This window comes from Melospiza melodia, chromosome 3, assembly GCF_035770615.1.
Source record: "Melospiza melodia melodia isolate bMelMel2 chromosome 3, bMelMel2.pri, whole genome shotgun sequence".
Classification (NCBI taxonomy): domain Eukaryota; kingdom Metazoa; phylum Chordata; class Aves; order Passeriformes; family Passerellidae; genus Melospiza; species Melospiza melodia.
Window position 1 is genome coordinate 35,317,316 of NC_086196.1, and position 26,578 is coordinate 35,343,893.

Consider the following 26,578-nt stretch of genomic DNA (forward strand, 5'->3'; position numbering starts at 1 on the left):
CTGTTTTCCTCTAGTATTCAATAAGCTCAGGCCCACTGAGAGCTCTGTTAACAGGGGTTTCAAAAACCATTATTTAAAGCTACGTTTTCTTATTCAGGATCAGAACTCTGATATGTTTTCTTTTCATCCTGTGCTGCCCTCTCTGTGAGCCCAATTAAAATAATGTGGTTTGGGGAAAAGGTTAAGATTATGTCTTTAGATGTTCCTGGAAGAAAAGTGCAGATGCTAAAGGCTCCAAATATTTTTATTTGCAGATGTTTTGTTTTTTCCTCAGAAATGAAGTACCCTATGGTAATACAATGTAAAAGAAAACCACTGTGATTTCTCTGAAAATATACTAAATTTAAATTGCTGTTTTGTTGGGATTTTTTAGTTTTCAGGCAACAAACTGTATGTTTTATTGTATGCTGGGTATTTTAACAGAAAATAATTACCAAAAAATAGTTATTTCTCTTTGAGAACAGAAAGTATGTTTGTTTACATATCTGATTTTATCATCTAATTGGATTAGCTTTAAAGAAAAGTTCAAGAATTCTTGTCTAGGGATGTAAATTTGTTTCTAAACCATTTTTAAACATGTTAATGAGATTGCAAATAATGCTAGGTTATGTATGGCCAGTATGATTTGTTGATGGGAAGAGTGGTGTTTTGGCAAAGAGCCAAGGTGCTTTTGAAGGTCGGCTGCTGACAGTATTTGAAAGTGTTCAAATGCTGCTGTCTGGTTCTATAAAATAATACATTAAAAGAAAAGATTAATATCCAGAATGGTATCTCAGGGTCAGTTTAATGCTCTGACCTTGTAATTTAATTTTTGCAGTTTTATAAAGCTGCTGTTTAATTAATTTGATTTGATTGAGGAAACAGGTTAGATTGCTACAATAAGAGAAAATGTAGGTTACAGCCTTTTTTAAATTTTGGGTGGCCTACCTGTCTTTTACATGGTGGGCCTATTTTTTGGTCCCTTTATTGCTGGCTTTCTATGCTGACAGCTTTATTGAAGCTGACAGTCTCAAGCTCTTCAGCTTTGCTACCTGCAGGAATAAGGGACATGCTTCTAAAATATTTTCAGCTTGGCACTGGCTGCGAGCCCTGAGTGGGAATGAAGCTTCAGGGACAAGCAGATATTTTGCATGCATGAGGACACGGTATCTTTGTGCTGCCTCCATCTACAGCATCTCAAACAGAGCTCCCAAGGGACTGAGTAACAGCTTCATAAATCAAGGGTTGCAGGTTCAGCCTGCCCAGAAGCCCATTAGGAATTCAGTGTACGTTTTGGGGGTCTTCACTGCACCAGGAGCAAGAAAGCACAAAAATGTGGGGGAGGGCTAAAGGATGATAGAGTAGCTAAGATGACAAGATGATGGGCAATTATGAAGAGGAATTGAAAAAAAAATTAATAATTTATAATCTGTAGTAAGGAGGCACAACTAATAATGTAGAAATATTTCAGAAATGGTAATGGGTAGTTTGCAATGGCAATTCTGTTGCCCTGATTACATGGATTGTGGTTAAGTGGATAAATTCACCATAGGCATTAAAGAATTGATTTAGCTGTGAGCGGTTGCAAGGATTTGTCATGTAAACCAGCAGAATTATGGTTTGGTTTGATTTTGATTTTGACTGCATTTTTTTAATTGGGAATTCAATGTAGGAAGATGGGATTTGTTGGTGTGTGACCTTAGTACTGTCTCTCTCCTCAGCTTGTAATTCTTTCTGTAAGATAAATTACACATGGCATCATATCATTTAGCAGACACCATTATTTTCAACAGCGGTTTGAACCAGTTGAGGTTTTTTTCCTTATCCAAAAATTATAGGGAAAACAGCAAATATAAATTAATAAGTTTGACACAGATCATCAATCTTAAACTTTGAGTAGAGGTTCAAATACCAGTTTTGTATATATTATTTTTAAAATGCAGGTGATTGCAACCAAACTAACGCCTACCTGCAAAAAGTACTGGAGAGCTTTCACGATTTCTGAAGTTGCTTCTGCTACATTTCTCCATGTATGTGGCTATTGCATGAAGTCTGTGCAGCACCATGGGGTTTACCTGCTTGCTTCTTTTACCCTCTTCTGCTCTCCTGTGGCTTATGCTGCACGTTCTCACCACTAGGCATTATTTCCTCTCTCCTAAAATACTACGAACAGTACCTGGTGTTCTCTGTCTCTATGAAACATCTTTCGGTTTATTGATATCTTAAAGTTTGTATGTGCTTAACACACACATATTGTACTCTTTGTAGAATAATTTCCACTCTCCAGCAAAGGTCTTGGGGTGGTCTTGTAGAGTAATTTACAGCCTCTGTGTCAGATGTTTCGCTAGGCCATTTTTACATCAAGACAAACTGCTCATGCAGGGGAATAATACTCTTCTTCCTGGGGATGCATAACAGGAGATGCCCTTTCCCATGAATTTCTAAAAGATGTAGTTGTGCTGTCAAGAGTGTTGTTGGTGTCCTCTCCTAGGCCAATCATGTGAGGAAGGCATTCTGTCTCCTAGTAAAGATTTAAGTGGGATGAAATAACACCAGAACCTGTTTGTCCTTCTGGGAGAGGGATGCACTACATGGGTACACAGAAAAGACAGGCAAAATGATTATCATAGTGTGTGATAAGTGCTCCCCGGATTGTGTAAGGGCAGAGTGCAGAATGCTTCTCCAAGTGTGCCCAACTGGGGGGTCCTGCCCGGGGCGAGTGGCTGTGTGCCCTGTGGGGTGGGCTCTCAGGGCAGTGATGGATGACTCTGTGCCTGCCGTGCCCCGGGTGACTGCGCCAGTGACAGCAGCATTGATCATCGCGATTCAGCGGCCCTTTGTTGTGTGGCACTCGCCGCTGCCGCCGCTCCTGCGCTGTCTGTGCACAGATGCTTTTGTTCTGTGATGAGGGCGGCTGGCAGAGGTGTTTCCTGGCACCCACGGCCCGTCATGCGGTGGGAGATGCTGCCGAAATGGATTTTGTCTCAGAGTTTTGAGAGGTTCTGATGGCTGCTTGTTTGGCTGCAAAAATTCTGTGTTCCTCATCACGACCTGTATCATCACTCATTGCCCGGTTGTGTTTCTGCTGCCCTTCAGAAAGTGTTTCTTCCAGGGCATGTGCTGAAATGGTGGTGTGTCTCAAGAAGAGGGTTCTTTGCATCCCGTATTTTCTTTAAAAAAAAAACCAACCCACTACAATATTGGTGCTAAAGCATGCTTTGCTTCATGACCATTTGATGAAATGTTTAGAACTTTTCCAGGAAAGAAATTTTCAGGCTCTCTGCCTGCCCCTTGAAGTTAGTGTTTTCCAGATGCTTGTAACACGAATTCTCAAAGCATGTTGCAAGTCCATTTTCAGTAGCTTTTTTAAGGAGAGTGTAGAAGGACCCAATACCTGAGAGCTCAACAGAAAGCAGTTTCACTCTGATGAAAGGTGCTTCAGCCAGCTGGATATTTTAAAAGTGGAAGTAAATGAAAGTCTGGTAGTGAGATATGTATTGAATAACATGGTTTAAGTGTGATGAAATTTATTTTAAGCCCTTAGGGAAACACTGTGTGTACCATAAGTTAATGTACTCCTTGCAGAATTGTAAAAGAATGGCCTTAAATGAAGAGCCATCAGTGCTGCTGTTAATTATTCCTTCCACACAACTCTAAATAGAGAGGTGGTGAGGTTTTAATTTTGTAATTACCAGAACACTAATAATTCTTTTGCCAAAGACCATGGTGATCTTTAAAGTATGTAATGTAATTGCCTTATTCCTGTGCCATTAATTGTGCTCCAAACGTGGTCATCTGTCTTATGAGCAAATGTTACTCTGTTACCTCAAAGAAAACGTGCTATGAATGGTGAAAGGATGCAACCTGAAATTCCCAGTTCTTTTGTTTGAATTTTTCTGGTTAATGTTGTAACAGAAGGAGGTTACAGAAGAGGAGGGGGACTGTGTATATTTGGTTAGTGTATTCAGCTATATGCATTGCAGTTCATGACACTTAGCCTAAGAGTTACATATCTTTTCATGGCTATAGGACACAGAAATTAAGAGAAAGTGACTGTAAAACCCAGCAGGCTTAGCAGAACGATTCAAAGAAATGTGTAGCTCATGAAGCCACAGTCAGCTCACTTAGTTTCTATTAGACTGAATAATTTGTGACTTGTAAGACATCTTCTGTTTTTAATCTCTAGTAATAAATTTAAATAATGAGCTCATTACTATAGTGAGCTGCAAGAAAATGTCAAATTTACATTCAAAGTATCGGAATATGGTTTGACAAGGTGGCTAGGGAAGAATTAAGTTTTCCACTGCTGAAATGTATCTTCCTTCCTTCCCTTGCTTCTGCTGCTTGTTTGAACATGTTCAGATATTTGTCTGGTCTTACTTCAACTAATTCAAATATAGCCCAGTGGAAAAACTCTCAACTTTGTGTGTGTGTGTGTTTTTGTATGTTTTTGCTTTCTGTTTAGCAAATTTGCCACAGTTCACCTTCCAATTAAATGGATGCCAAAAAGTCTGAGCAGCAGGGACAGAGCAGGAGAAAAAGGCAGAAGACTTAAGAATGAGCAAGAATTACCCTTTCAGCAAGTCAAGGTGCTCATTTGGTTCAGCCACGGTGTAAAACCATGCCCTAAATTGGTGGTTTGGAGGCAGGAATGACTGCAGTTGCGCTTCTGCATATTTTCAAGACAGGGAGGCAAGCAGAGCTGTGGAGATGTGCAGAGCATGCTTTCTGTCACACAGTGCTACTCCTGCCAGCTCCTGGAGTTTTCAGTTTGATTCCCACCCTGAATTTAAAGTCCAACATCTGCAGCATACATACATAAACAGGCCTTTAACACCCACAAAAAGGAATTGTATCCTTAATTGTCAGAGGATTGAGATGTAAAAGTTTTCTTCACCTGTCTGGCTTGGAGTAAATAAATGAATTTTCTGTACTTCTTTTTTGTATATAGTCTGGGAATGATCTGTATGAATCATTGTGAATATTCTTTTGTTTAATGTATAGGATGCTCTTGGAAAGTTAACAGCAAGTGATATTAAAAGTGAGTAACTGTGAGAGGTTATGAGGTAACCTTTAGTTTCTTATTTAAAGCTGCTCTGCATTTCAATGGTAAAATTACTTTCTTATGGAAAAATAAATGTTTCTGAGGAAAAGATTGAAACAGCTTGTTATGGAGTCCCAAGGGAACCAGCACTTAAATTAAGTGTATTCCTGGGAGCCAAGTTTCCTGTGCAGCCCTTGCTGCCAGCAGGCAGTGACTGTTAGCCGAGGTCTGAGGCTCAGCCAAGGAGATAATAAGTGTCCTTTGAAGGAAGGCAGAATGAATTGCCATATCTGCTGGTTCCGCCAAAAGCATGGATTGGGTGTCAACAATCAGAAACCTCCAGTGCCCTGATGTCAGCAGGGCAAATACTGCCCTGGCATCTTTCTTTAGCAAAAGATGGAAAGTACAGATTAGCTTATGGTCTGTTAAACTTGGGGGTAAATATTTTTCCTATTACCTTTTTTCTAGACTTCACAACAACAACATAAAATTTTAACAAGCAGTGCAAAATATTTTCTTCATGGCATGGAAAATGTTCAGGCTTGACATATTCATGTGTAGTTTTGTGCTGGACTTTGTGTTCAGCAGTGGTAGCAGTGAGTTCCTGTGTTCCATGACATCTGAGAATGCGCAGAAAGAAAAATGAACAGGAAAACTCCCTCTGTTGGGGGGGGGGGGGTGGGGAGAGGGAGAAGAAAGTATTTGTTACATTCCAAAATCAGTCATAATAATGGAAGTTCACATCAAATAATTTCTAGAGTCAGAATGGGCAAACATCTGGTTATTCATCCCTAGCTATACTAACAAAAATACAATATCCTGTTAGAGAAATCACTGATCATCCTGGTTTATTTTGGCGATAGCACACCTTGATATTTTTCACTTAAAAAAGAACATATCAGTTACTTTATAGCTAGCATATCTCCTGCTCCAGGTTCACAGTTCATGTGCTTCTGTGACTTTGAACTCTTCCTTTCCTGAGTTTACCAGCAGACAGCTGCACAAGAACAGATATGTTTACATGTGGGGAGTAAATGGCAACTTGCAGCTCAGAGTTTCCATTTCCTTTTACATTGTTCAGGAATCCAAGCTCACAACTCGTCCTCAACTTTGCCTCATGTGTGTGCATCTGACTTGGCCCTTTATGGTACAAATGCTTTATTTTGACATTGATTTGTTGATACAAAGGGCTGACTAGGCAAAAGATACTTTCACTAGAAATTACCCTCAATAAGCATCAAGTTCAATTGTGGGTGAAATAGCTTTTTGAAAAATATTCCAAACATCACTTTCTGTAAGGCTTTCAAGCACTATATCAATGTAAGCGTAATGTGGAACCACTTTATGCAGCTTTATGAAGATAGATGTACTTTTAGATGGAGAAAAATTAGATTTTGTATTAAGAATGATGGTGAAGTCTGATTAGCTGCTTAACACATGACACTGTCTATTTAAGCTAATGTCACATGTAGGTGATTCCCAGATGTCCTTGATAAGGCAGTAATTACATAAAGGAGGTTGTGATAATTATAAACAAGAAACAAAACTGTGAGAGTGATTTGTTCATTTGCCTGAACCCTGAAATAGAATTAAAGACTCCAGTGAAGAGAGTTTGTTCTGACTTTGCACCACCCAACAGACTTCTCTCTATTGCCCAATTTCACCCCTATGGGCTTCTCCTTCCCCATTTTCCACTTAACTAATTTTGATCTTTTGGGTTATTGCTCTGAAAGAAAACTCTGTTTTACTGATGATTTTGGTAGCAAGAGTAGGTGAAGTGAATGTCACATTAATGATCTCTAGAAAGACCTGTAGCAATTGTGTGTTGTGTTTTTGCCTGCTGGCTTTTTGACCTAAGATCCACAGTTACCCAGATATGTGAGAATGAGCTGCTTTTGGTCACACTCGTGGATACTTTATGAGAATAAATTATTTGACCTTATTTGACCATTTTGATGCAGTTTATTCTGATATATATGTAAATTAATTGCTAGGTTTGACCTATAGCCCACTCTTAACAGTAATGCAATGGTAGTGCTGATACTTTGATTCCCTTTGATTTCCAGGCCACAAACACAGTTCCTGTGTTCCTAACAGCGCTGCTGATACATGATATTTTAATTTTTAATTCTCATTCCAATGTTCTTTATGATGCTTAGGCTCTAAAACTCAAGCACAAAATCAAACAACAGGTTTGCACTTTTAAGTTTTGCACTTTATATGACGACACAGTGAGAGTCCAGAGAACTGTAATGACTGAAAGTTGCACCCAGAAGATAAGCTTTTAGCACTTGTCCAGCTCATCATTGAGTCTGGTCAGTGCAAGGAGGGGATTCAGAAAGCCAAACAAGGCCTGGGACTGTAATAACACTGATCTAGTATACGTTTGCCACGGAGTTGTGTTCTCAGCCTGGAAGTGCAAATTCCTGTGTGTTTTCTGTGAGCTTGCTGAAGGCAAATCATTTACCTCTTTACTTTCATTAAAACTGCATTGGAACTGTGTTTGTGGCCTGGAAATCAAAGCAAGCAATTAACACCATGCTGGTACCTATTGCAAACCCCCTACCTGGTTTCAGGTCAGCAGCCTGGGTAGCTGTGATTCATGGAGCTGGGAAATGGTCGCTTGGCAGGGCATGGGATAAACAGGCATCTGGGAAGGGGGAAACTGAAACTGGGCAAAAATGTATAGGCAGTAGCAGTGCTAGTGTCATAAACTTTTCTTCAGCTGAAGTACAGCAGGCCACAGCTACTGAAGTAGATGTTTGTTGCCCAAAATTTATGTTTCACCTGTAATTCTCTTCTATGACAAACTATGAATGAGAAATTTTGTCAAAATAAATGGACCTGCGTAGTACTTTAATTTTCTGTTGTTTCATGTAAAGTGATTAGCTCACCACGTACTACTTTCAATTTCTGTTGTTACATTTAAAGTGATTAGCTGGTTTATCTCATGATCATTAAGTGTAGAGTAGTTTGAAACTTCCCATTCGTAGTCTGTGTTTTTCATTGACGCTTTCATTTGAAAGCAGGAAACAATCCGAAAGTAATTCTATTAAGTGTTTCAGCACAAAGATTTTAAAATATAATAGCTTGGCATGTTATTCTATCTTCTTAATATTCCTTGGAGGAAATAAAATGGAGTTGCAACTTTCATCCAGGCAGCTTTTCTACTACATCCTGTTTCCTTCCGCACTCTGGAGAAAGCACTGGCGTCTGTCTCCCTTTCCTTCACTTCCAATGAAAAAATCCTGGTCTCCATGTTGTAGCACTCACTCTGGTGAACTCTGACACAGTATTTGGGTTCTTTATGCAAAAGTGAATTTTATCCTCTGTATCAAAGGGAAGATTGCAAAGAATATGGAAAGTGCATGGCCCTGGCTGCCTGGACTGCCCGAAGGGTGGCTTGCTGTGCGAGCAGTTGCTGTGGAAGGCTGACATATCTGCTTTTCTCCCACTGAAAGGCAGACTTGCAGTCCCCCCTTTCTCAGAGGGAAGCTGACCCTTGAAAAGGCTTGGCATGCAATGGATTAACTCCCTGGAAATTTTGTTTGGAAATGTTAGGAGACTGCTATGTATATGTGCTGGCAATCTCTGTAAGAGACAAATTATTTTCCCACCCTCTCAAGCACTTGGTAGTTTATCTGTTGTTTATATTAAAGATTGATCGTGGTTATATATTCCTAATTCAGGGTTCCCATTAATCACCCTATGCCACATAAGAGACTGGAGAAGAAGAATGAGGGTTACTGGAAAGCAGAAATGTGATCCCTGGCTCTGCTTTTAATGGGACTTATCCTGGCATTAGCTTTGCTCCTATGAATTACTGCATTTGTGTAAACATCTTTTTTTTTTTTTTTTTTTCCCCATGTTTTTCTGTGTGTCTGTTTTTCTCAGGGCTATTTAGAAAAAGATGATATAGTTATTACAGTGATTGAGGAGAACGTTAATCATGACACTTGCCATGTTACTATTTCAAGAGGTCCCTGCTCCCCCCAGCAGGCCCTCCCCCTTGTTTGCTACTACTTGCTTCCTCTCCCAGCCCCAGCAGCCATTTCCTCCCTAGAGCAGATCCAGGCAATTGTTTCAGCCTGTGCAAACTGAAGAAGAGGTGGAACAGGACCAGTGGGGTTAGGACAAATGCTGGGACTTCCTAAAGTGCATCGGCTGCCAACAGTGCGATGCTTTCTGCCACAGCAACAGAGCAGATCTGTATGTCCTCCTCTTTGACCCTGCTGCAGGTTGCCAATTTTGAAATGTTCAGTCACCATTTGTGGTCCCTTCCCCTCCTCAGTATGAGAGACAAAACTGCTGTCAAGAGGGAAAGAGAAGGGAATTTACAAGTTTTTGCAAGTTGATTTGGGCTATGAGAACACATTACCAGCCCTGCATGGAGTCAGGTCCAGAAGCCTCTGGAGTAAGCTGTTTTCCTGCCCTGACTTGTCTGCCTGAAAGTCCCTTCACATCTTTAAGAAGTGTGCACTGAGCCCAGCTCTTAATTGTGTTCTGGTGGGAAATCGTTGCATCAGTAAATTTTCAGCCAACAGGAGATCTAATCCCTAATTTTTTTTTATTTGCTCTGTGCTTGTCTTTGTCTCATATAAAGAAATTACTTGGATTTTAAAAGAAGCAATTAAAATAATTTCTATTTGACAAATCAGAACAAATTCATGCTCAAGAGACTAGTGTCCTTTAATATAGATTATCTTCTCTTTATTTGTAGGTCTACTAAACATTCTTTGACAGGTGTGTCCTAATTCTGCACAGATTTTTCTCTTGAGTCATGTTACATTCATGTCTGACTTCTTTGGTGCAAAATCCCATTATCAAATTAGTTATTTAACATCATATTCAACACTGAGATGTGGCTGTAACTGCTGGTTTGTGTTTATAACTAAACATCCTCTCAATAAAAGCAAGAGATCACCAGAAGTTCTGCAAACCTAGGAGAATTCAGGTCCATTAATGGTGATGAAGGCACATCTTTAGTGAAATCAAAGGAGGAGGAATAATATAGGAAAGTCTTATATCAGACAATTTGCAAAATTTTTACACATAATTGCACCAAAACAGTGATTTTAGAGGACTATGTATTTTTTTTAAGTACTTTGATTCAAACTAATTTAGATTGCTTGGCTTTCCCCCCCATGGAACTACCTTTGATGGCATATTGTACATATAAGAATAAGAGAATTTATTTCTGAGTTGAGAATTGGTTTTTAATCAGACTCAGTAATGTAAATAGACCTCTATTTAAAAGTTCATTGAAAACTGAGTACTGGTGTGTATTTAAGTGCAGTGTATGCTGAAGTAGAAATATCCCCCAGTGTTTAACCAAAAGCGTGTTTAATGTGTGGTTTTGTTTTGTTTTTTTTAATGTTTAACAGTAACTGAAGCTGGCTTTGGTGCTGACATTGGGATGGAGAAATTCTTCAACATCAAATGCAGAGCGTCTGGCTTGGTTCCCAGTGTGGTTGTACTTGTTGCTACAGTGAGGGCTTTGAAGATGCATGGAGGTGGGCCAAATGTAAGTTTTTGCACCTTTCTTGGAAAAATCAAATTGTTGCTAATATTTGAAATAAGTAAAATACCTTGATTTAAGAAATATTTGGGGTAGTCTATGGGGCAGTATTTAGATAACCCTTCTGATATTTTTCATTGTATAGATGTTATCACTAAAGTTAATGCTGTCTCTAAAATTAAGCCACAAATGAAAGATGAGGGACAAAAGAGCTCTGAAGAAGTACTATATCTTTCAGAGGAAGGCAAAGTTATTGCATTAAAAAAAAAGCAGTAAGAGATAGATACTCTTTTCCCTGCCTTTTGAAACAGCATTTGTAAGTACACTGAAGTTGTCTCAGGCTGGGAAATTTGACAGCCGAGGAGGAATGAGACAAGTTCGAGTTGCAGTATGTGAGTGGAAGTAGAGAACATTGTTAGTCAAGGTTTTGACATTTCTTTCACTTCAGTAATGGGTACTCCTTATGTCCTTTTATGTTGCTCAGATTAATTCCCTTGGGGATGCTGAGGTAACTGATGAAATTTTGCAAGTGTTTTCTGGGTGTACCAAGAGTCTCCAGTGTATAATTTTTTGCTGTCTAAGCCACAAAGAGATTTTAAAGATTACTGTTTGTAGAAATGCTCCCCGAATGTGCAGTCAGATCAGACTGTGCTAGCCAAGCAGAGGGACACTTAACTCCTAGGAGCACTTTCATCTGCCCAGCAGCATGCTGGAGAGTGATGCTGCCAGGGAAACAGTCACACTGGGGGAAAATACCAGAGCTGTTTCCACAGCCACAAAATTTTAGAAGGCATGGTTTCCCTTACAGCTAATCTTCTCTAAGAATTAAAGCTGAGCTACCCTTTTCAGTCTTTCAGGTTGATGTAATGATATCATTTTCTATCATTTTAGTATCATTTCTGATGCATGTTTTCTTTATTTTGAATTATATTTCTCCATCTCTATCAAAGCAAGTATATTTTCACATGTGTTATCACTCAATCTAGCAAAAATAGGACTTAAATATGTCTTAATAACTGTCTCTATTTCTGTCTCACTTGTGTCCTTAGAAGTTTAAAGGTTTCATTTGTTTACAAATGTCATGCATTCATCACTGAGGCATGTAGAGTACCAGATACTTTTACTGGAAGGTTAACTATAAAAAGGACTAATGCTAGAGACAAAAGTAAGTCTGGTGCCTGGGACTGATGTTATGTGCTCCTTGGAGACTCAGCACAGTGTCCCAGTACCCCTGTGATGCACTTTGCATGTCTACCTTTGTGCTTTCCAACCAATTACTTGCATGCAGTTCCTTGCCATGGGCAGTAATTAAAGAACATCAAAGATGATGTTCTTCTGTGTTGCTGTTATTTCTTCAGCTGCTGGAAATTGCTGCCTATTGTCTTTGCACTGCTGGTGTGCTGTAACAACATGCAGAATGAGATCCAGCTGCCTCCCCTTGTAGTCTTTTGCAGCTAATTGCTGAGGCACTACCTGTGTCCTGCTACCCAAATACAATAGGAGGTGTTGCTAATGTTTGTGTGGGAATAAAACACAAGCTGCAGTCAGGCTGTGATGCTGTGAGCACTGGTATGGGTTGACTGGCAGTACAGAAAGGCAGCAAAATTGCACTTCAGACCCTTTAGGGTAATGACAAGTATCAATCTGTGATGACTTTGCTTGTTTATTATTACCTGATCCCAGGTAACTGCTGGTGCCCCCTTGAAGAAAGAATACACAGAAGAGGTAAGAGGAACTGTTATAAAACTTTAAAGAGGGTTTTGTTTAAAGGAACAAAATAATATGGTGTACAGAGAATCAGAACTTCTCCTTGCTCTGGCTGGACAGTGTGCAGCCTCAGGTTTGACAATAGCCTGCTCTAAAGCTGACATTCAGTGAACATCTCTAATGGGCATTGCCAACAACTAAAACCACCTCATCCTCCCTCAGCCCCTTTGTGTTACCCCTCCCAGGTGTAAGGTGTGTGTGACTGTGTGACGGATTGTAATAACAAACTGAAATAACTGAAAAATAATCTTTTTTCAATAGTTTTTCCAGGGCCATTAAGTTTTCAGACTGATCAATGTGCAGGCATTTATAGAAGCACAAGAGCAGCATGGTGTAGGGGTCAGGGACACTCCCTGAAATTAATGGTAGCATAACCTGACAATTATAAAACAAGGTTTATATATTTATGCTTCACATTTGGGGTGGGATGTCACTCTTCAAACAAAGAGTGAATTCTGCTGGTTTGTTTTCTTTGTCACTTCAGACAAGTTCTGATCTTCTGCTTGTGTGAAGCTAAGGATATGTGTTTTGTTACAACTGAGACAAGGCCTACAAAGTGTGAGGTAAAAGAGTAAATAAGGAAATCCAGCAATGTGCTTGGGGTAGTCTATGGATGTGCATACATGAACTCTGCACCTGACACATCTGTATGTCAAACCCAGCCCTGCTACTGCAGCCTGTTTGTAAACTTTGCAAACAGCAAAATCCCTTTCACAATAATGACAAGTAACCACTCCTCAGCTGCACCATCTTCCTGTGTCTCAGAAGAGAGCAATGGGTTCATGCACAAATTTTGGACACTGCTTAGTTACTTAAATATATCTGATGCTTATCAATTGGAATGAGAATTAATAAGTGCCAGAATACTTTTGTCTGGAAGAATTTCACTTGCCTGCAACATAAACAATGCTGATCATTGTTTATGTTCACTTAAATTTATGGAAATTTCTTTGTCTGGAGAAGACTTTATGTATCTTACCGTTTCCATTAATTTTTATTTAATTGCACAGAACCTCCAGCTGGTAGCTGATGGCTGCTGTAATCTACAGAAACAGATTCAAATTACTCAGCTCTTTGGAGTTCCTGTTGTGGTTGCTCTGAACGTCTTCAAGTAAGTCTGTTCTTTCATTACTCTTGTTCAAATTCCTCACTTTTCATGGTTTTTAAATTATTCAATTTGACATGAACAAAGAAGCTATTAAAGAATTTCCTGTTTTCATCATGAATATAACGATATTTAAGTTTTTAGCTTGTTCCTAATGTTCTAAAACCATCAAAAAAAGTATATACTATTACAGAGCTGATAATCTTCCATATCTTCCATATTAATTAGCTATAACAATTACAAAATTTTCTTGAAACATGTAAATACATATGCTGTACATAAATGCATTATGTATATGGCACAATTTCTATATATACATCTACTTTACCACTGCTAATGGTAAAATAAGGGTAAGTTTGTAAGGTTGTAACAGAGAACTAATTAAACAAAATAATGAGAGAGGACTGTTTGGTTGGCAGAACTGACTCTCCAGCTGAGGTTGATCTGGTGTGTAAGATTGCAAAGGAGTCTGGAGCATTTGATGCTGTACCCTGCCATCACTGGTCAGCTGGCGGTAAAGGAGCAGTAAAATTAGCTCAAGCTGTGGAAAAGGCAGCCAATCAAAAAACCAGTTTCAAATATCTCTACAGCTTGGAGGTAAGATTTCTTTTCTTTCTTTTTTTTTTTTAATGGATGCATTCTGCGTCAGAGTTTAATTTAAACAAGAAGAACATTGAGAACATTGAAATAAAGTTATCCAAAATACTTGGAAAGGAACTTGCCTTGGTTTAAAGCTGGAGAGAACAAGCAATCTGTGGCTTGTCTAATCAGGGAGCAGGATACTCACTGGTAATGATTGTTACTTAGTGCATTGAATGACACTGATCTGATACTTTCAAGTTAAACATAAAGGTATGTATGCAGATGGAACACTCACTGATTAATTTGGGAGACTTCTCCAAAGATGTCACAGTGACAGTATTTGTCCTGTTGGTCAGATAACAGGACATGTAGTTGCTGTCCCACAGTCACAGGTATTGCACCAGGTTGTGGCTTTCTGAAGCATTCACTGTCTGTCTGAGAAGGATGTGACAGGGAGCACATCCCACACATCTGCCCAGCCCAGCCAGGTCAGTACAGAGAGGAGGCACTGCCCTTACCTGCCCTTACCTGCACAGCCAGCTCTCCGGTGCACACCAAGAGCCCAGGTGACCCAGTCCTGTTCCTTCTCTCCAATGATCGGATTGGAGTCTGCCAGTGCAATATGGTGCACACAATGCACGGGTCAGTGCAGCTGCTGCTGGCCCCAGGCCCTCAGTCTATGTAGGAGCAGCCCCCAGGGCTTCTGTCCTGCTCCAGCTGATGGCACCAGAGTCCACAAGCCCCTGAGGACTGCAGCTGCTGGGCACAGCCCTTTCCTCGCACTCTCTGTCCTCATCGTGCAGAGCAGAGAGCACACCCACACAAAAGGCAGTCAGAAACCAGATTTAATATTAATAGAGAGGTCCTCAAGCACGTAGCTCAGTTAGTCAGACTACTGGCCAGACACCTTTATACAGAACTGACCCCTTCTTCCTCTATTCTCTCATGTTCTTTCCACGCTTACACCTTTTCAATCCACCTTGATTGCTCCCTTTTCCCATCTTTGCTCCTTCCACTAAACAATCTTTAGACATTCCCACTATCCTCTTTGCAAATCCCATAATAAGGTTCACACAGTCCCAAAATCTGCTTTTTCATACATCCCATAGAGTCCTGTGCTGCTGTAGGCAATCACTTCCTTTCATTTGCAAAGTTTTTTCATGAAAGAATTTCCCTGTTGACCCATCTTGGTGCATTTCACACCAAGGACAGTGGTCTCATCCTCCCCTTGGATTGTCATAGGAAACAGGCTCAGGGTGCTCTAATTTTCTCTGATTAGGTTTTTCCAGTGATTACATTATAGAGGGTTCCTCCACCTATCATTGTTCCTCTGATCCTTGCTGGGGCTTCAGGGCTAATTTGCTTAGCCCTTAGATAACCTAACAAAGGACAGTGTGGTCCAAGTTTCAATGCTCTGTCTGCCAGAGTTAGGGACTCTTTTTCCATGCCTCAGAGACTGTTATTGCAGTTGTCTGCAAGGTAACATCCCAGCATTGTGAGCTGGATGTGAGCTGTCCGGGGAGCTTGGATCCCTAGCAGCACTGGAGGTGCTGGGGTACCACTGTGCTGGCAGAACATTTGGATGCACATATTGCCAAGGAGGTTATACAAATGATTTCCCAGGGCCTTCCTGGCTATCCAAATGTGGGTGGGTTTAAATCTGAGCAGCCAAACAGACTTCTCTGGCTCCAAGGAAGCCCTTGTCAAGTTTCAAATCCTGTGCCCATGCTACTTAAGTTTCTTTAGAAAATGTTCAAATGCTATTTTTTTACAACAGAGCCTTAGCTTCATTCTTTTAAATGGCTGGAAGTTCCTGTTTTGATTCTTCTCTCCAGAAAAAAGTTCAGCCTGAGGTAGATATGCCCTATGGTCATCTTAAGTTCTCTCTTCTCCTTGATATGCACCCTGTATCTGTTGCACCCATTTTGTTTTTTCTTTCCACCTCCCCTGCTGTTTCACAAAGTGTCAGTAATCCAGCCAACCCATATCAGTATTAACCTCTGCCCTGACAGAATAGATGGAAATGAGTTGGATGGAATATTTTATGCATAATAATAAAAGATGGAATATTTGTGCTGCAGCATGTATTCAAGGCATTTTGCCCATGCAGCAGTTTTACAGCTGAAAAATGGACAATGTATAAACCTTTCTAAGTTTGTCTCTACTGAGATGATCTGAAAACTGAGGCTGTCATCTTCTGGGGCTTGTGTAATAAAATGGGGAAAAAAATTCTTTGAGAAACACACGTAACAGTTTCCTCGCTGGACACTTGTGTTAGAGGGATTGTGCATTAACCTTTGACAAGGCTCATACCAAAGCTCTGGTGTTACTATCCACTGTGTAGCTTACAATCTGGTGGTACAAGTGAGTAAAAAGGATTGGTAGGGGTGGACTCTGCCTATAAAGAAAATCAAATTGATTTCCACTTTAATGTCTTTCCCAGACACGTTGTTTCGTGCTGTGTTGCATAAGCAGCATGAGCACAAAGGGAATGAATCACATTTTTACATCAACTTAGTATCCTGTAACTTCACACAAGTACTCTAAGCCTCAAAAATACATTGAAGGGATTTTATAAAAACATATAAAGATTTTTAAATACTGTAAAAAAGTACATTCAGGCCAACAAAAACAGTGAAGTGTAAAGTTCAGGCTTCTGTTTCATCCTTAGTGTGCAAAGGATGGGGACTGAAGCAGCTGGAAGTAGGAGAGTGAAACAGCAATGCTGCCACTTTTACAGTATGTAGGTCAATTGGTTACTAGGCTCACAGAGAAGTGAAGGAAAGCCACCTCTTCCAAATAAGCCTGCCCTAATTTTTTTTTTTTTTTTTTTGGTTGTTGTAGCAATTTTGAGGTGTGGTTTCTGCTGTTCAAAGGAGTAAAATTAAGAAATTTAAGGAAGATAGGAAGCAGTAAAATAGGATTCAGACAGATTATTTCCCCCCTCATTGTGCCTAAAGGGGGTGTAAGTGAAAGGACATAGTTCCATCCCTTATCTGATTGTCAGACTTGTCCAGTTACTTGAATAATATTAAGTCCTGATTGCCTCAAGTTCCACAGGATTTACTGTGGTTGTGGGTTTTTTTCTGTTTTCTTTCCCTTTTGGAAGGTCAAAGAGGGGAAATACCCTGCTTAAAACCATTACCACTTCATTCATATACCTGTCTCTCTTCATGAGATTGCTCTACTGTTCCCTTTACTCCACATCTCCATTTAATCCTGTCATGTCTATGCACCTTGTTTTTCTATTGGAAAACTTAATCAGAATTTGCTTCCAGAACTAGCTATAATTAGAAAAATTTCCAACAGCACAGACCACTGTAGCTATAACAGGTTCATTCAATATTCTGATCTTTTGTTAGAAAGCAACACTCAGAGTATTTTAAAAAAAGCTTCAAACCCTTATATGTAAAACTGGTTAATATCCTTTCTTTCTAGTTTGAACAAACTTTGCAGTAAACTTTCTTATTAGTGTGCAGTCAGACATGTACTTAGAGGATAGCCCATGTCAAGTGGGCTCTCTTTGTTTCATTTTTTTTTTCCAAATGCATTCATCTCTGTAGTGCTTTATGTAATTTCCAAATATGTCTTTGAAAACAAAAGTTTCTTTGAAGGATGTTTACAAATACATGTTTACAATATGTATAATGTGAGAAGAAAGAAGACTAGAAGTATAGACTAGAAGAAAGTATTTTCTAGATCTGTCAAATGCTGGGAGTTAAAAGTTGAGAATCAGGTGTTTTTTTCTGAAGTATCTTTATACCTTTATACCATCTTGTCCAGTGAAACCCGAGCATGTGCCAAATGAGCAATTTTAGACATCGGACACAACACAGTTGTGTGAGTTCAGGATTCAGGCTCTGCTCCTGTTCAGTATCATAGCAAGCCAGTCTAATTAGAAGACTGTGCTCATTTTATTCCTTGAAGCATCTAATTTGGTCTCTTTAAACTTCTTTGGGTGTCATTCCATGACATACCCTTCTATACTCCTACTTTTAGATGGCTTTTTGGGTTCTCTTTATTTGTTTCTCTAAGCAGGCAATATTTTTTTCCTGGAGGCTGCTACTTGTAGTTTGACATTTTTTTAGTCTTGATTATAGCAAGGATTTGTTTGACATTTGGTATGAGATGAACAAATATTTTTGGGGGCTTCAAATGAGAGTAGAATACCTCATATATGGTTTGGGGAGTGCCTGTGCGTGGCAGTCATTTCATGGATCGAATACAAGACATGACCTATGACAAGTAAATCCTGCACCATCTCCACTGTAAAAGTGTAAGAAAAGGACAGAAACAGAGTACCCTGGAATGCTTACAGTATTAGGAATTGCACAGGTCAGGGGGATTGGTTCAGGAGCAACAAGGAGTTTTCATATAATAGACTTCAGAGTTTATAACATAGGTTAAAATATTATTGGCAGTAATTGAAGTAAATACTTCAATTGTGTGGTTTTAGTATAGATTTTTGCCCCCTCTGCACAATAATCTCTATTAAGTTACCGTTGAGTTGGTTTCTTGCAGAGTGTTTCTCTTCAGTGTTTGAAGGATGGGTTTGTTTAAAAGGCCTCCTGAACTCTTTGTGAAATCATCTGTGGCGGTTTATTTTAATATATATTCTTGCTACATATGGAAAATATCAAAATATCAATCCTCTTATCACTGTTGACTTCCCTTCTGGGCTCAGTTTTCTTGAAGTATGGGTCTTTAAGTTGCAACAGAAAGCTATTACTCAAAATAAAGTTGACTGAACCATTAAAAGTGAGTTTAGATAAGTAGGGGGAGGAACGGAGAGGATGGAAACGCATCCCATTCCCAAATTTCCCTGGCTCCAGCGCCTGCTCTTGATCAGGAGAAGGGGGAAGCTGTGTTCCTCACTAATGCACGCCTGCTGAGTGACCTGCCTTCACTCTCCTGCCTCCTCTCTTCTGCTGTGGTGAGCTCTCCCTCGCCTTAGAGCAGCCCTCCTCAGCCTGGGATGGGAAGCATAGGTCTGAGGAAGGTTTTTGAGGGATACGTTGCCCCTTCCTGCAAGCAGCTGGAGTGGAGTGGGCACTGGGGAGATGGAAGAAAGGAGGACAGGCATTTGGCATGAGGCAGGATCAGCACATCTGGCTGCTCAGTGAGTTAGCACCGTCCCCTTCAAAAAATGACATGGTAACCTGACAAATATTATTGAAGAGCCTCAAATAACCAGATATATGCTGCACTGGAAAACTAAATTGGAGACTCTAAAGGTCACAAATGGGAGGGAAGAGAAGGGGTTGTTCCAGCCTTCCAAATTTGTCAGATGACAATCTTTTTTGACAGTGCTATGCTTTTAGGTAATATCATGACAAATGAAAATATTTCCAGGTTATACAGTGAAAGTTGATTGCACAAATATTTTGGCAGAGTGCAGTGCATTGCCTGGCCAGCCTGCAGAACAAAGGAGAACTTTCTCAGCTTGGGACCATCCACTGGGAGCAAGGTTGAATAGCAGCACTTCTCAGAGAGGCATTCAAGCAGTGAGCAGCCTCAGCTCTGGTGTTTTTCTTTCCCTGCTGGGAGCATAATAATAGTTTGGGCAAATCTGGAGCATCTGAGCCTGGAGTTTTGTTTGCCCCTGCCTCTCTTTTGCTGTGGCGATGTGGTGTGGGCTGTCACTTATCTCATTCCCTGCAGTCTTTGCTTCAGCTGTCACAGACAATGGGTCACTCAGAGGGGTCTAAGGGTAGCATCAAAACAGAGAAAACTGCCAGCAGCTGTTCTCTGTGCATTATTTTCTCTTCCATCCATGATCTCCCAAAGCAAGAATGATCTGTGAGTGATGGAGGAGGAAGAGCCCCTCAGTGGAGGACAAGGCTCCTTGGTGCATGTACTGCAAGAGGAGGAGCAGCTCAAAGAAGAAGGCGCAGTCAGAAAGGTTCATGTGGTCTGTGTTTGAGGACACCAACCTCCAGAGGAATATCCCAAGGCAGAGTGTTTCTTATTGTTTGTAAACAGGAGTATTTTCTGTTTCCTCTACTAATACCACAGAGTTACTAAGCCATGAAACCCATCCATTGTGCATCTGCTGTCACAGCAGCCCAGCAGACCTCTGCTCATTTGCCCAGGAAGCAAATAGCTTCTGTGTTGTTCTCTGTACAGCACAGAGTTCAGCCATGTGTGCACCTAATGGAAAGTCCTTAGGTACTGCTGGGGTGGGAATAAATGAAATGGTCCTTACTGAAGCTTTTCCTAATAATTGATGGCAATCATTTCTCATCCTGAAATGCAGGCTGTGCTGCCCTGCACTGTATGCTGGGCTTTAAACTATTTCCCCCCTCCCCTCTAGTGCCAGTAAGACATCTAGCAATGAAGCCACATTAAAGAGGAATTCCATAGGTCTGTACCACCCACTCCTCCCACTCCCATCAAAGAGATTTCTGTGGAGTCTGGACACGTGTTTCACTTAACTGGGTGTCTGGGTGTTCTAGGGTTGGAAGCTATCTTCCTGCCACTCCGTGTCTTTATTTGTGGATGTAGGCTCTTGACAGCCCTGTACTTTCATGTTTGTTTTCATTATTTCCCTATTCTTTGCTTAGAACAATTTTCTTATGCACAGCTGGGATTTCAAAGTTGGGGAAATGGAAAATAAATCTCTAAGGCCACAGGCTTAGGTGTTGATTCACAAACTGTTTAGCTTGACTGAAAATGCTTTTCCACTAATTAAAAAAACCAACTCTTGTCCTGTGCCAGCAAAGGAAGAGGAGTGCTAAAGACTTGGAAATCCTTTTGTCAGCCACAGATCTTCTGGAACCAGAATATACAGATACTTTAATAAATGTGTTTTTATTTTATCCAAGGGAAAAGCTAGAAGTAGAAGTTTGAATGTGCAGAGTCAGCTATTGTTTTAGCACTGCACTCTGTCACCCCACACAGCACCTTCAGCCATACTCCCATCATGTTTTCATTTGGCAACCTTCCCAAGAAGAGGAATGAGTGATGTCTGCATGCTGTTTCACTTAGCCAACCAGCAATTCTTCTTTATTGCTTTCAGTGAATGTGTAAGTTTAAAAAAAAAGTGCCACTGCCTTGCATTTCAAATTATATTAAGAATTTCTGCTAAAACACAAACAGCTTAGTAACAGTGAGCCTGGAGGTTCTCACCTTATAATTAAACTGCTGATGTCATAATTAAAAATAGGCATTGAAGCTGAAGTGAATGTTTGAGGTACTTGAAGTATTAAATGTGTAAGTTACAAGTAAATAGTGCTTTTGTATATTCTCTGGTTAAATGCATGTTTTTTCAACAGAATCACAGTTTTGTTGGAGAATAAAGTAGTTTTATGTTATATAAATGTGAAGGGATCCTGTCAGACAGTGCTTCACTGTTGGGTATTCACTTATGGTGCTCAATTTAAACTAGACCAGGGCTTCTCTTGGAAGTGGGACTTACCTGCAACCTAGTGGGATGTAGTATGACTAGGGACTCACTGCTGTTGTCTCTGACTTTACAGAGATGTGTTCTGTTGGTGAGGAAGTCAGGAGGATGTTTAAAAGCAGAAGAAATTAAGGAGGAAGGGAATAGGGGTGGTTTTCAGCAGTCTCAGGGATTGGCTGTGGGGAGTTAAAAAGATTAACTCCTTTCTCCAGTAGGGAAGAGCTTAAAAAGTGAGGTGTCCAAATTAGGATGCAAAATGGAGATCTTGAGCATAGTCTCAGACCAGATGCCTGGTAATATGCATGCTTTGTTTCACTTCATACTGACTTTTGGCAGGGAGACTGATTTCAAGAACCCCAGCCAAGGTGTGTGTCCCTGCCCCAGCTCGCTTTTTCTGCTGGTACCTTTCAGTGCCCAGATTTGAGCAGTTTGAGCAATTCTTCCTGCTTCACACGGGCTTTGCCTTTATGATAAGGTGGATGTGTGAACTGATATGGGGTTGCAATAGGGTTTTTTCCCTAGGCTATGTTTTGGCCTGGCTGACTGTCTCTGGTATGTGCAGCTGCACAAACAGCACTGCTGCCCTGGTTGCACTGGCACTTGGGTGAGTGTGAGCAGCAGGGGATACCAGGGTGAAAGGAAGATCTGTTGTAGCTGGTCTGCTGTCCATGGAAATCCTTATCAAACCCTACATGAAAAACAGATAATCTGAAATCAGCTGTTAGAAGTGAAGGAAGAGATGAAGGAAATGTGAGAAAAGGTTAGCAGAAATTAAGCACTATTCAATTATGTTTTAGTGAAAACATTGCTGTCGATAGTAAGGGAAGAAGGATTTTGTAATAAGCAGCACCACTTGGCACTAATATCATGTGTTGCAAGTGAGATGGACTGGAAGTGGCAGTGTGGCTGGATGATAACACTGGTATGATTCGGTTTAGATAATCAAAACACTCCTGGGAATGACAGACTCTCACCTTTATCAGTGCTGATTTCGTGGTTTAATCATTCTCTATCAAGTAATGAAATGTACAGCTACATAGATGCTATTTTTGTGAAAGCAGTTTGTGCTTTAGCACTTGTGCTTTAGCCTAGGAGATAATCTCATTTATGGTGTGGGTGCTTGGCAGCCTCAGCAAGCCTGTGTGTTTGTGCTTGCCTGAAAAGCAGCATATGGCTTTGGTAGCTCTAAATGTGTGAGATTTCAGAAGTGAACATTCTCTCTGGCAGGAGTGGCAAGATTGGTTGTTTCTGAGAGAATCTTAATGAATTGTCTGCAGATATTTCTATTGTGTCACCCTGAAGCATCCTCTTATATTCAATGTAAATTTACATAAGTATTTTATGACATCATTTTCTCAGGAAGCTGAAATTGAATTTGGAATGAATTCTCTGAAGCTGCCATAATTCCTTCAGCAGTAGTACTGATAGGTAGTTGCATATCTATAAAAGTCAGGTTCTGTCCACATCTATAGTGTCTATTGTCTATCTGTCACCTAATCTTCACCTAAATCTACTTAGTTGTGCAACAGTCACAACTTTACATAAGGGAACTGAGAAGAGGGACAGCTTTTATTGCTGAACATAAATCTTTTATGCTTTTGACACTCTGGACATTTTACAACTTTCTTTCTCACCCTAGCTCTCCAGGTGGCAGAGGTGCTGTGAAATCAAGTTGTTGTTGATATGGGTGCATCAACACTCCCCATTTAGAATTTTAATCCTCCTTTCCTTAAGACTCTTCTGGTGATGGCCTGAAAGTGGTTGCATCAGCACAGCTAAGGGTGCAGCGCTGGAGTTTGCTGGTGGGAATGAACAACCAGTTCAGGAAATTCCTAAGGCCATTGTAAAAAATTCTCAGACAAAACAAGAAGTGAGAGATGGTGTCCTGCTCCTGGCCTGGACAGGGTTAATTTTTGCAGCAGTGCAAAGGGGGCAGACCAGGAGGTTATTCTATACAAGATCACATCATGGGGGCAGGGGAAAAGGAGTTGCTTCCTGGGAGAAGGAATTCCTGGAGGGTCTTGGTGGGGACACTGAATTGGAGAGTATCATTCCCAAATCACAGCAGATTATTTTTAAGATTAAAATTAATCTTTTTTTAAAGTATCTGAGATATGTGGTTTCTGCTGGCAGACATTTGACCGAAGTATATAAGTCACAAACAGGTAGTTCACGACTTTTTTTTTCTAAATAAGTCTGATACCAGCTGGAGCAACAATCCAGCATCAAATCCCCTAATGATTTAGTTACTTGTGCAATAGGAGTTTAATTTTTCAGCCCCCTTCTCCATGTGAATTAGCATTATTGCTACATATGGTGGATGTCTTTGCACATCAGTGAGACTGTTTTGATAGTGAAGTGCTGTGTAATCAACAGTTTTGTTGAAAACCTAAAGCTAAACAAGTGTCTTGTAAATCCAGGCTTCTGCTATGTAAAATGCCTCTTGAACAAGTAGAACTTCATTTCTGTTAAAATAACATTGTGGCACTTTCAAGCAAAATTAATTTTTATTTCCTGTGTAAAGCATTAGGTGTTTTTTAGCTTGGAAAACATTTCTTTAAATTAAAATGAAGTTTCCTAACAGTATTATTTGATAACTGAAACACAGGAAACTTTTTAGCTTGAAATGCCCTGATACACTGTGATTCTAAATAGATAATGCTTTAAAAATCACAATAAATACTAGGAAACAGGTGGATCCTTAGCATGGTGTAGTGTACTCCTTTCCCTACTCCTGAAACTTCAGGAAGGAAGCATATCTGAGAGTGTGCATGTGCATGGGCTGTGTTGATGTCCATAGCACATCTGTGCCTTCCTGCTGGTTTCTGTCTGAGTTTGGCTCAGCCGAGACTCATCTTGCCTCTGCTGAGGTTAAATAGGCTCAGACTCTCCTCTGACACCATGCACACATCGCCTCACCTGTTTGTGTGAGCATGCCTGGCAAGAACATGATAGGCTCAGGAAACCACTTTTTTTTGCTATTCACACTCCCACATCTCCTTCCTCAATGGTGATTCTTCTGAGGTTACATTTGCCAAATTTGAGGTGTGGGTACTGACCCAAAAAGTATCTGAAATTCTGGTTAAAGAAAAAAACAAGCCAGGAAAAAAGCCTCAAACCATAAATTCACAGGGATATGCTTTGACTGTCCAGCTCAGACTCAGCCATGCAACACACTGCACATATCCCAGGAGAAGCAAAGTGCCACCACTGTCATTAAAGCACTCTCCTCTGATATTAGCCAGAGCCCTGCTGGGTTTCTTTTGGAAAATACAGCTGTGGTCATTGGAAGGGGGCTGAAGGCACAGTAGTTACACGGCTGTCAAATTAGTTTGAAATGTTTTGACACAAATGCAAGTTGAATCTAAATGTCCATCTCCATCTCAGTGAATTTACTGAGGTTTAAGCAGAAAGCTGTTAGTTTCCATGTTGGCCTGCTGACAACAAGGAATGGAATTCCTTTTGCCTTTCCATTTGCCATTGCTGTTAGTCCTTTACTGCAAGCAAACAGCACCCAGAAGGCAAATTAACAGACATGTTTTGCATTTCTCCCACTGTGTTGAAAACTGCCATGGATATGAACATACTTAATAATCACCCTGAGACAAATTTCATCTCGTGATGGCTGTCCACGACACTAAGTATTCCATTCAGCTTGCTGCTGCCAGGAATTACACCCAGGATATTTGCAATGTGCTATCTCCAGTCCTGATTAGATTAGATTTTCCTGCACTGCTTGGATTCCTGTAAAAAGCCTGTTGTTGGGAATGTGACATTATTCCACCCAATTAAGGTGCAGTAATTGTATCGTGAGGATGTTCAGAAAGTGCCTTGTGAAGCTTCTTTAAACCTGTCTTTGTAATTTCAGATCTGAGGGGGAATTTTAGCTGAGCCTTAGTAGCTTTTAACTGCCTTACATTTAAGGTACTTGGAAGTCTGGAGAGATTCTTTTCTTGTGATAACTCTGTTACTGAAGTTCTTTATTAATGTAAGCTTTAATTTTTCTAAAATTTAATCATAAATACAAAAAAGATTGGCCTGAAACAAACCTTTCAACTGATGTGTCTTTGCAGAAAAAGAATTACTTCCGGACAGGTATTGCAAAAATGTGGTTAACTATGGAACTTCCTATAAATGCATCAGATAGGGTTTATTATTCACAAATTAATTAATTTCTTGCCTTTGTTGGAATAAAATTATACACTTCTATTTTGTGTCCTGGTGCTTTTTGTATTGCTTTTTGGATTATATTTGTATTACCAAGTCTTCTTCCCCAAGTGATTATCTCTCTAGACTTTGTTTAGCACTTATTCCACGGGTGTTGTTAATTAAATATTCTACAAGTTACAGATGAGATATTCCCTTTAATATTGTACACATCTCTGGCCATCTATAGTGAGCACAGAATTATCTGAACTCGTGGTAAGATGCCTCCTCCATCATCCTGTTCCTATTGAAAGAAGTCAGAGAGTGCCTTGTTTAAAATAGGCCAGAGGAGTCACAATTGCTGTCTCCTGGGTCATTAAAAACAAAAGGAAAGAGAACAAGGAAATAGGAAAGAGTTGTTTACTCTAAATACACAAAAATAATGGCACAAAAAGTAAATGCCCGATCTGTACACAAAAACCTGTTTCTTGAAAATATATTAAGAGTTTTGTAACAGATTGAGTGTGAGAGTCTGCCTCTGCCTTCAAATAGAAGCTGTGAAGACAGAACTTGTTAAGTTTGAGCTGAATAACATGATGTGAATACTCTTGGAGACTGGGATTAAACTTAGTGACTTGGGGTTTCAAAATGAATTTTAGAATTCTTTCATATTATTTTTTTAAGTGTCCAAAGTGCTTTACAATATCAAAGCTACAATTAAAAATATGCATGTTACAAAGGATAGGAGGTAAGAATAATAATAATGAAAGAAAACCATAATCAAAGGAGCAGTGATCAGGAATTTTCTGCTACAATTCCTCACTTCTCGGGGGAACCTTCCCTGACTGCCTCCTACCTTGCTTTGTCTACTCATGTAGGTTATCTTTATTCTGAAATGAAACTTCCTTGTCTAGTGATCCCTGCTAACCCAGTGAAGATTGAGGTGTAGGTTATCTCTTCAGTCTCATAACTAGATGGAAGTAATTTTCTCCCCTCACTTCAGGTGAGCATAAGTTCACGTTTTCTCCTCTGTAA

General features: G+C 40.1%; 1 protein-coding gene across 2 annotated transcripts in view; it reads left to right on the forward strand.

Moving 5' to 3' along the window:
- MTHFD1L (methylenetetrahydrofolate dehydrogenase (NADP+ dependent) 1 like) overlaps positions 1-26,578 on the forward strand; it is a 144,039-nt gene that overhangs the window by 67,925 nt on the left and 49,536 nt on the right. For both annotated transcript variants that reach the window (XM_063151276.1, XM_063151277.1), the window contains exons 20-23: positions 10,408-10,547; positions 12,225-12,266; positions 13,319-13,419; positions 13,833-14,010. In XM_063151276.1, coding sequence (XP_063007346.1) covers positions 10,408-10,547; positions 12,225-12,266; positions 13,319-13,419; positions 13,833-14,010 — 461 coding nt within the window. The remainder of the gene's footprint in view (positions 1-10,407; positions 10,548-12,224; positions 12,267-13,318; positions 13,420-13,832; positions 14,011-26,578) is intronic.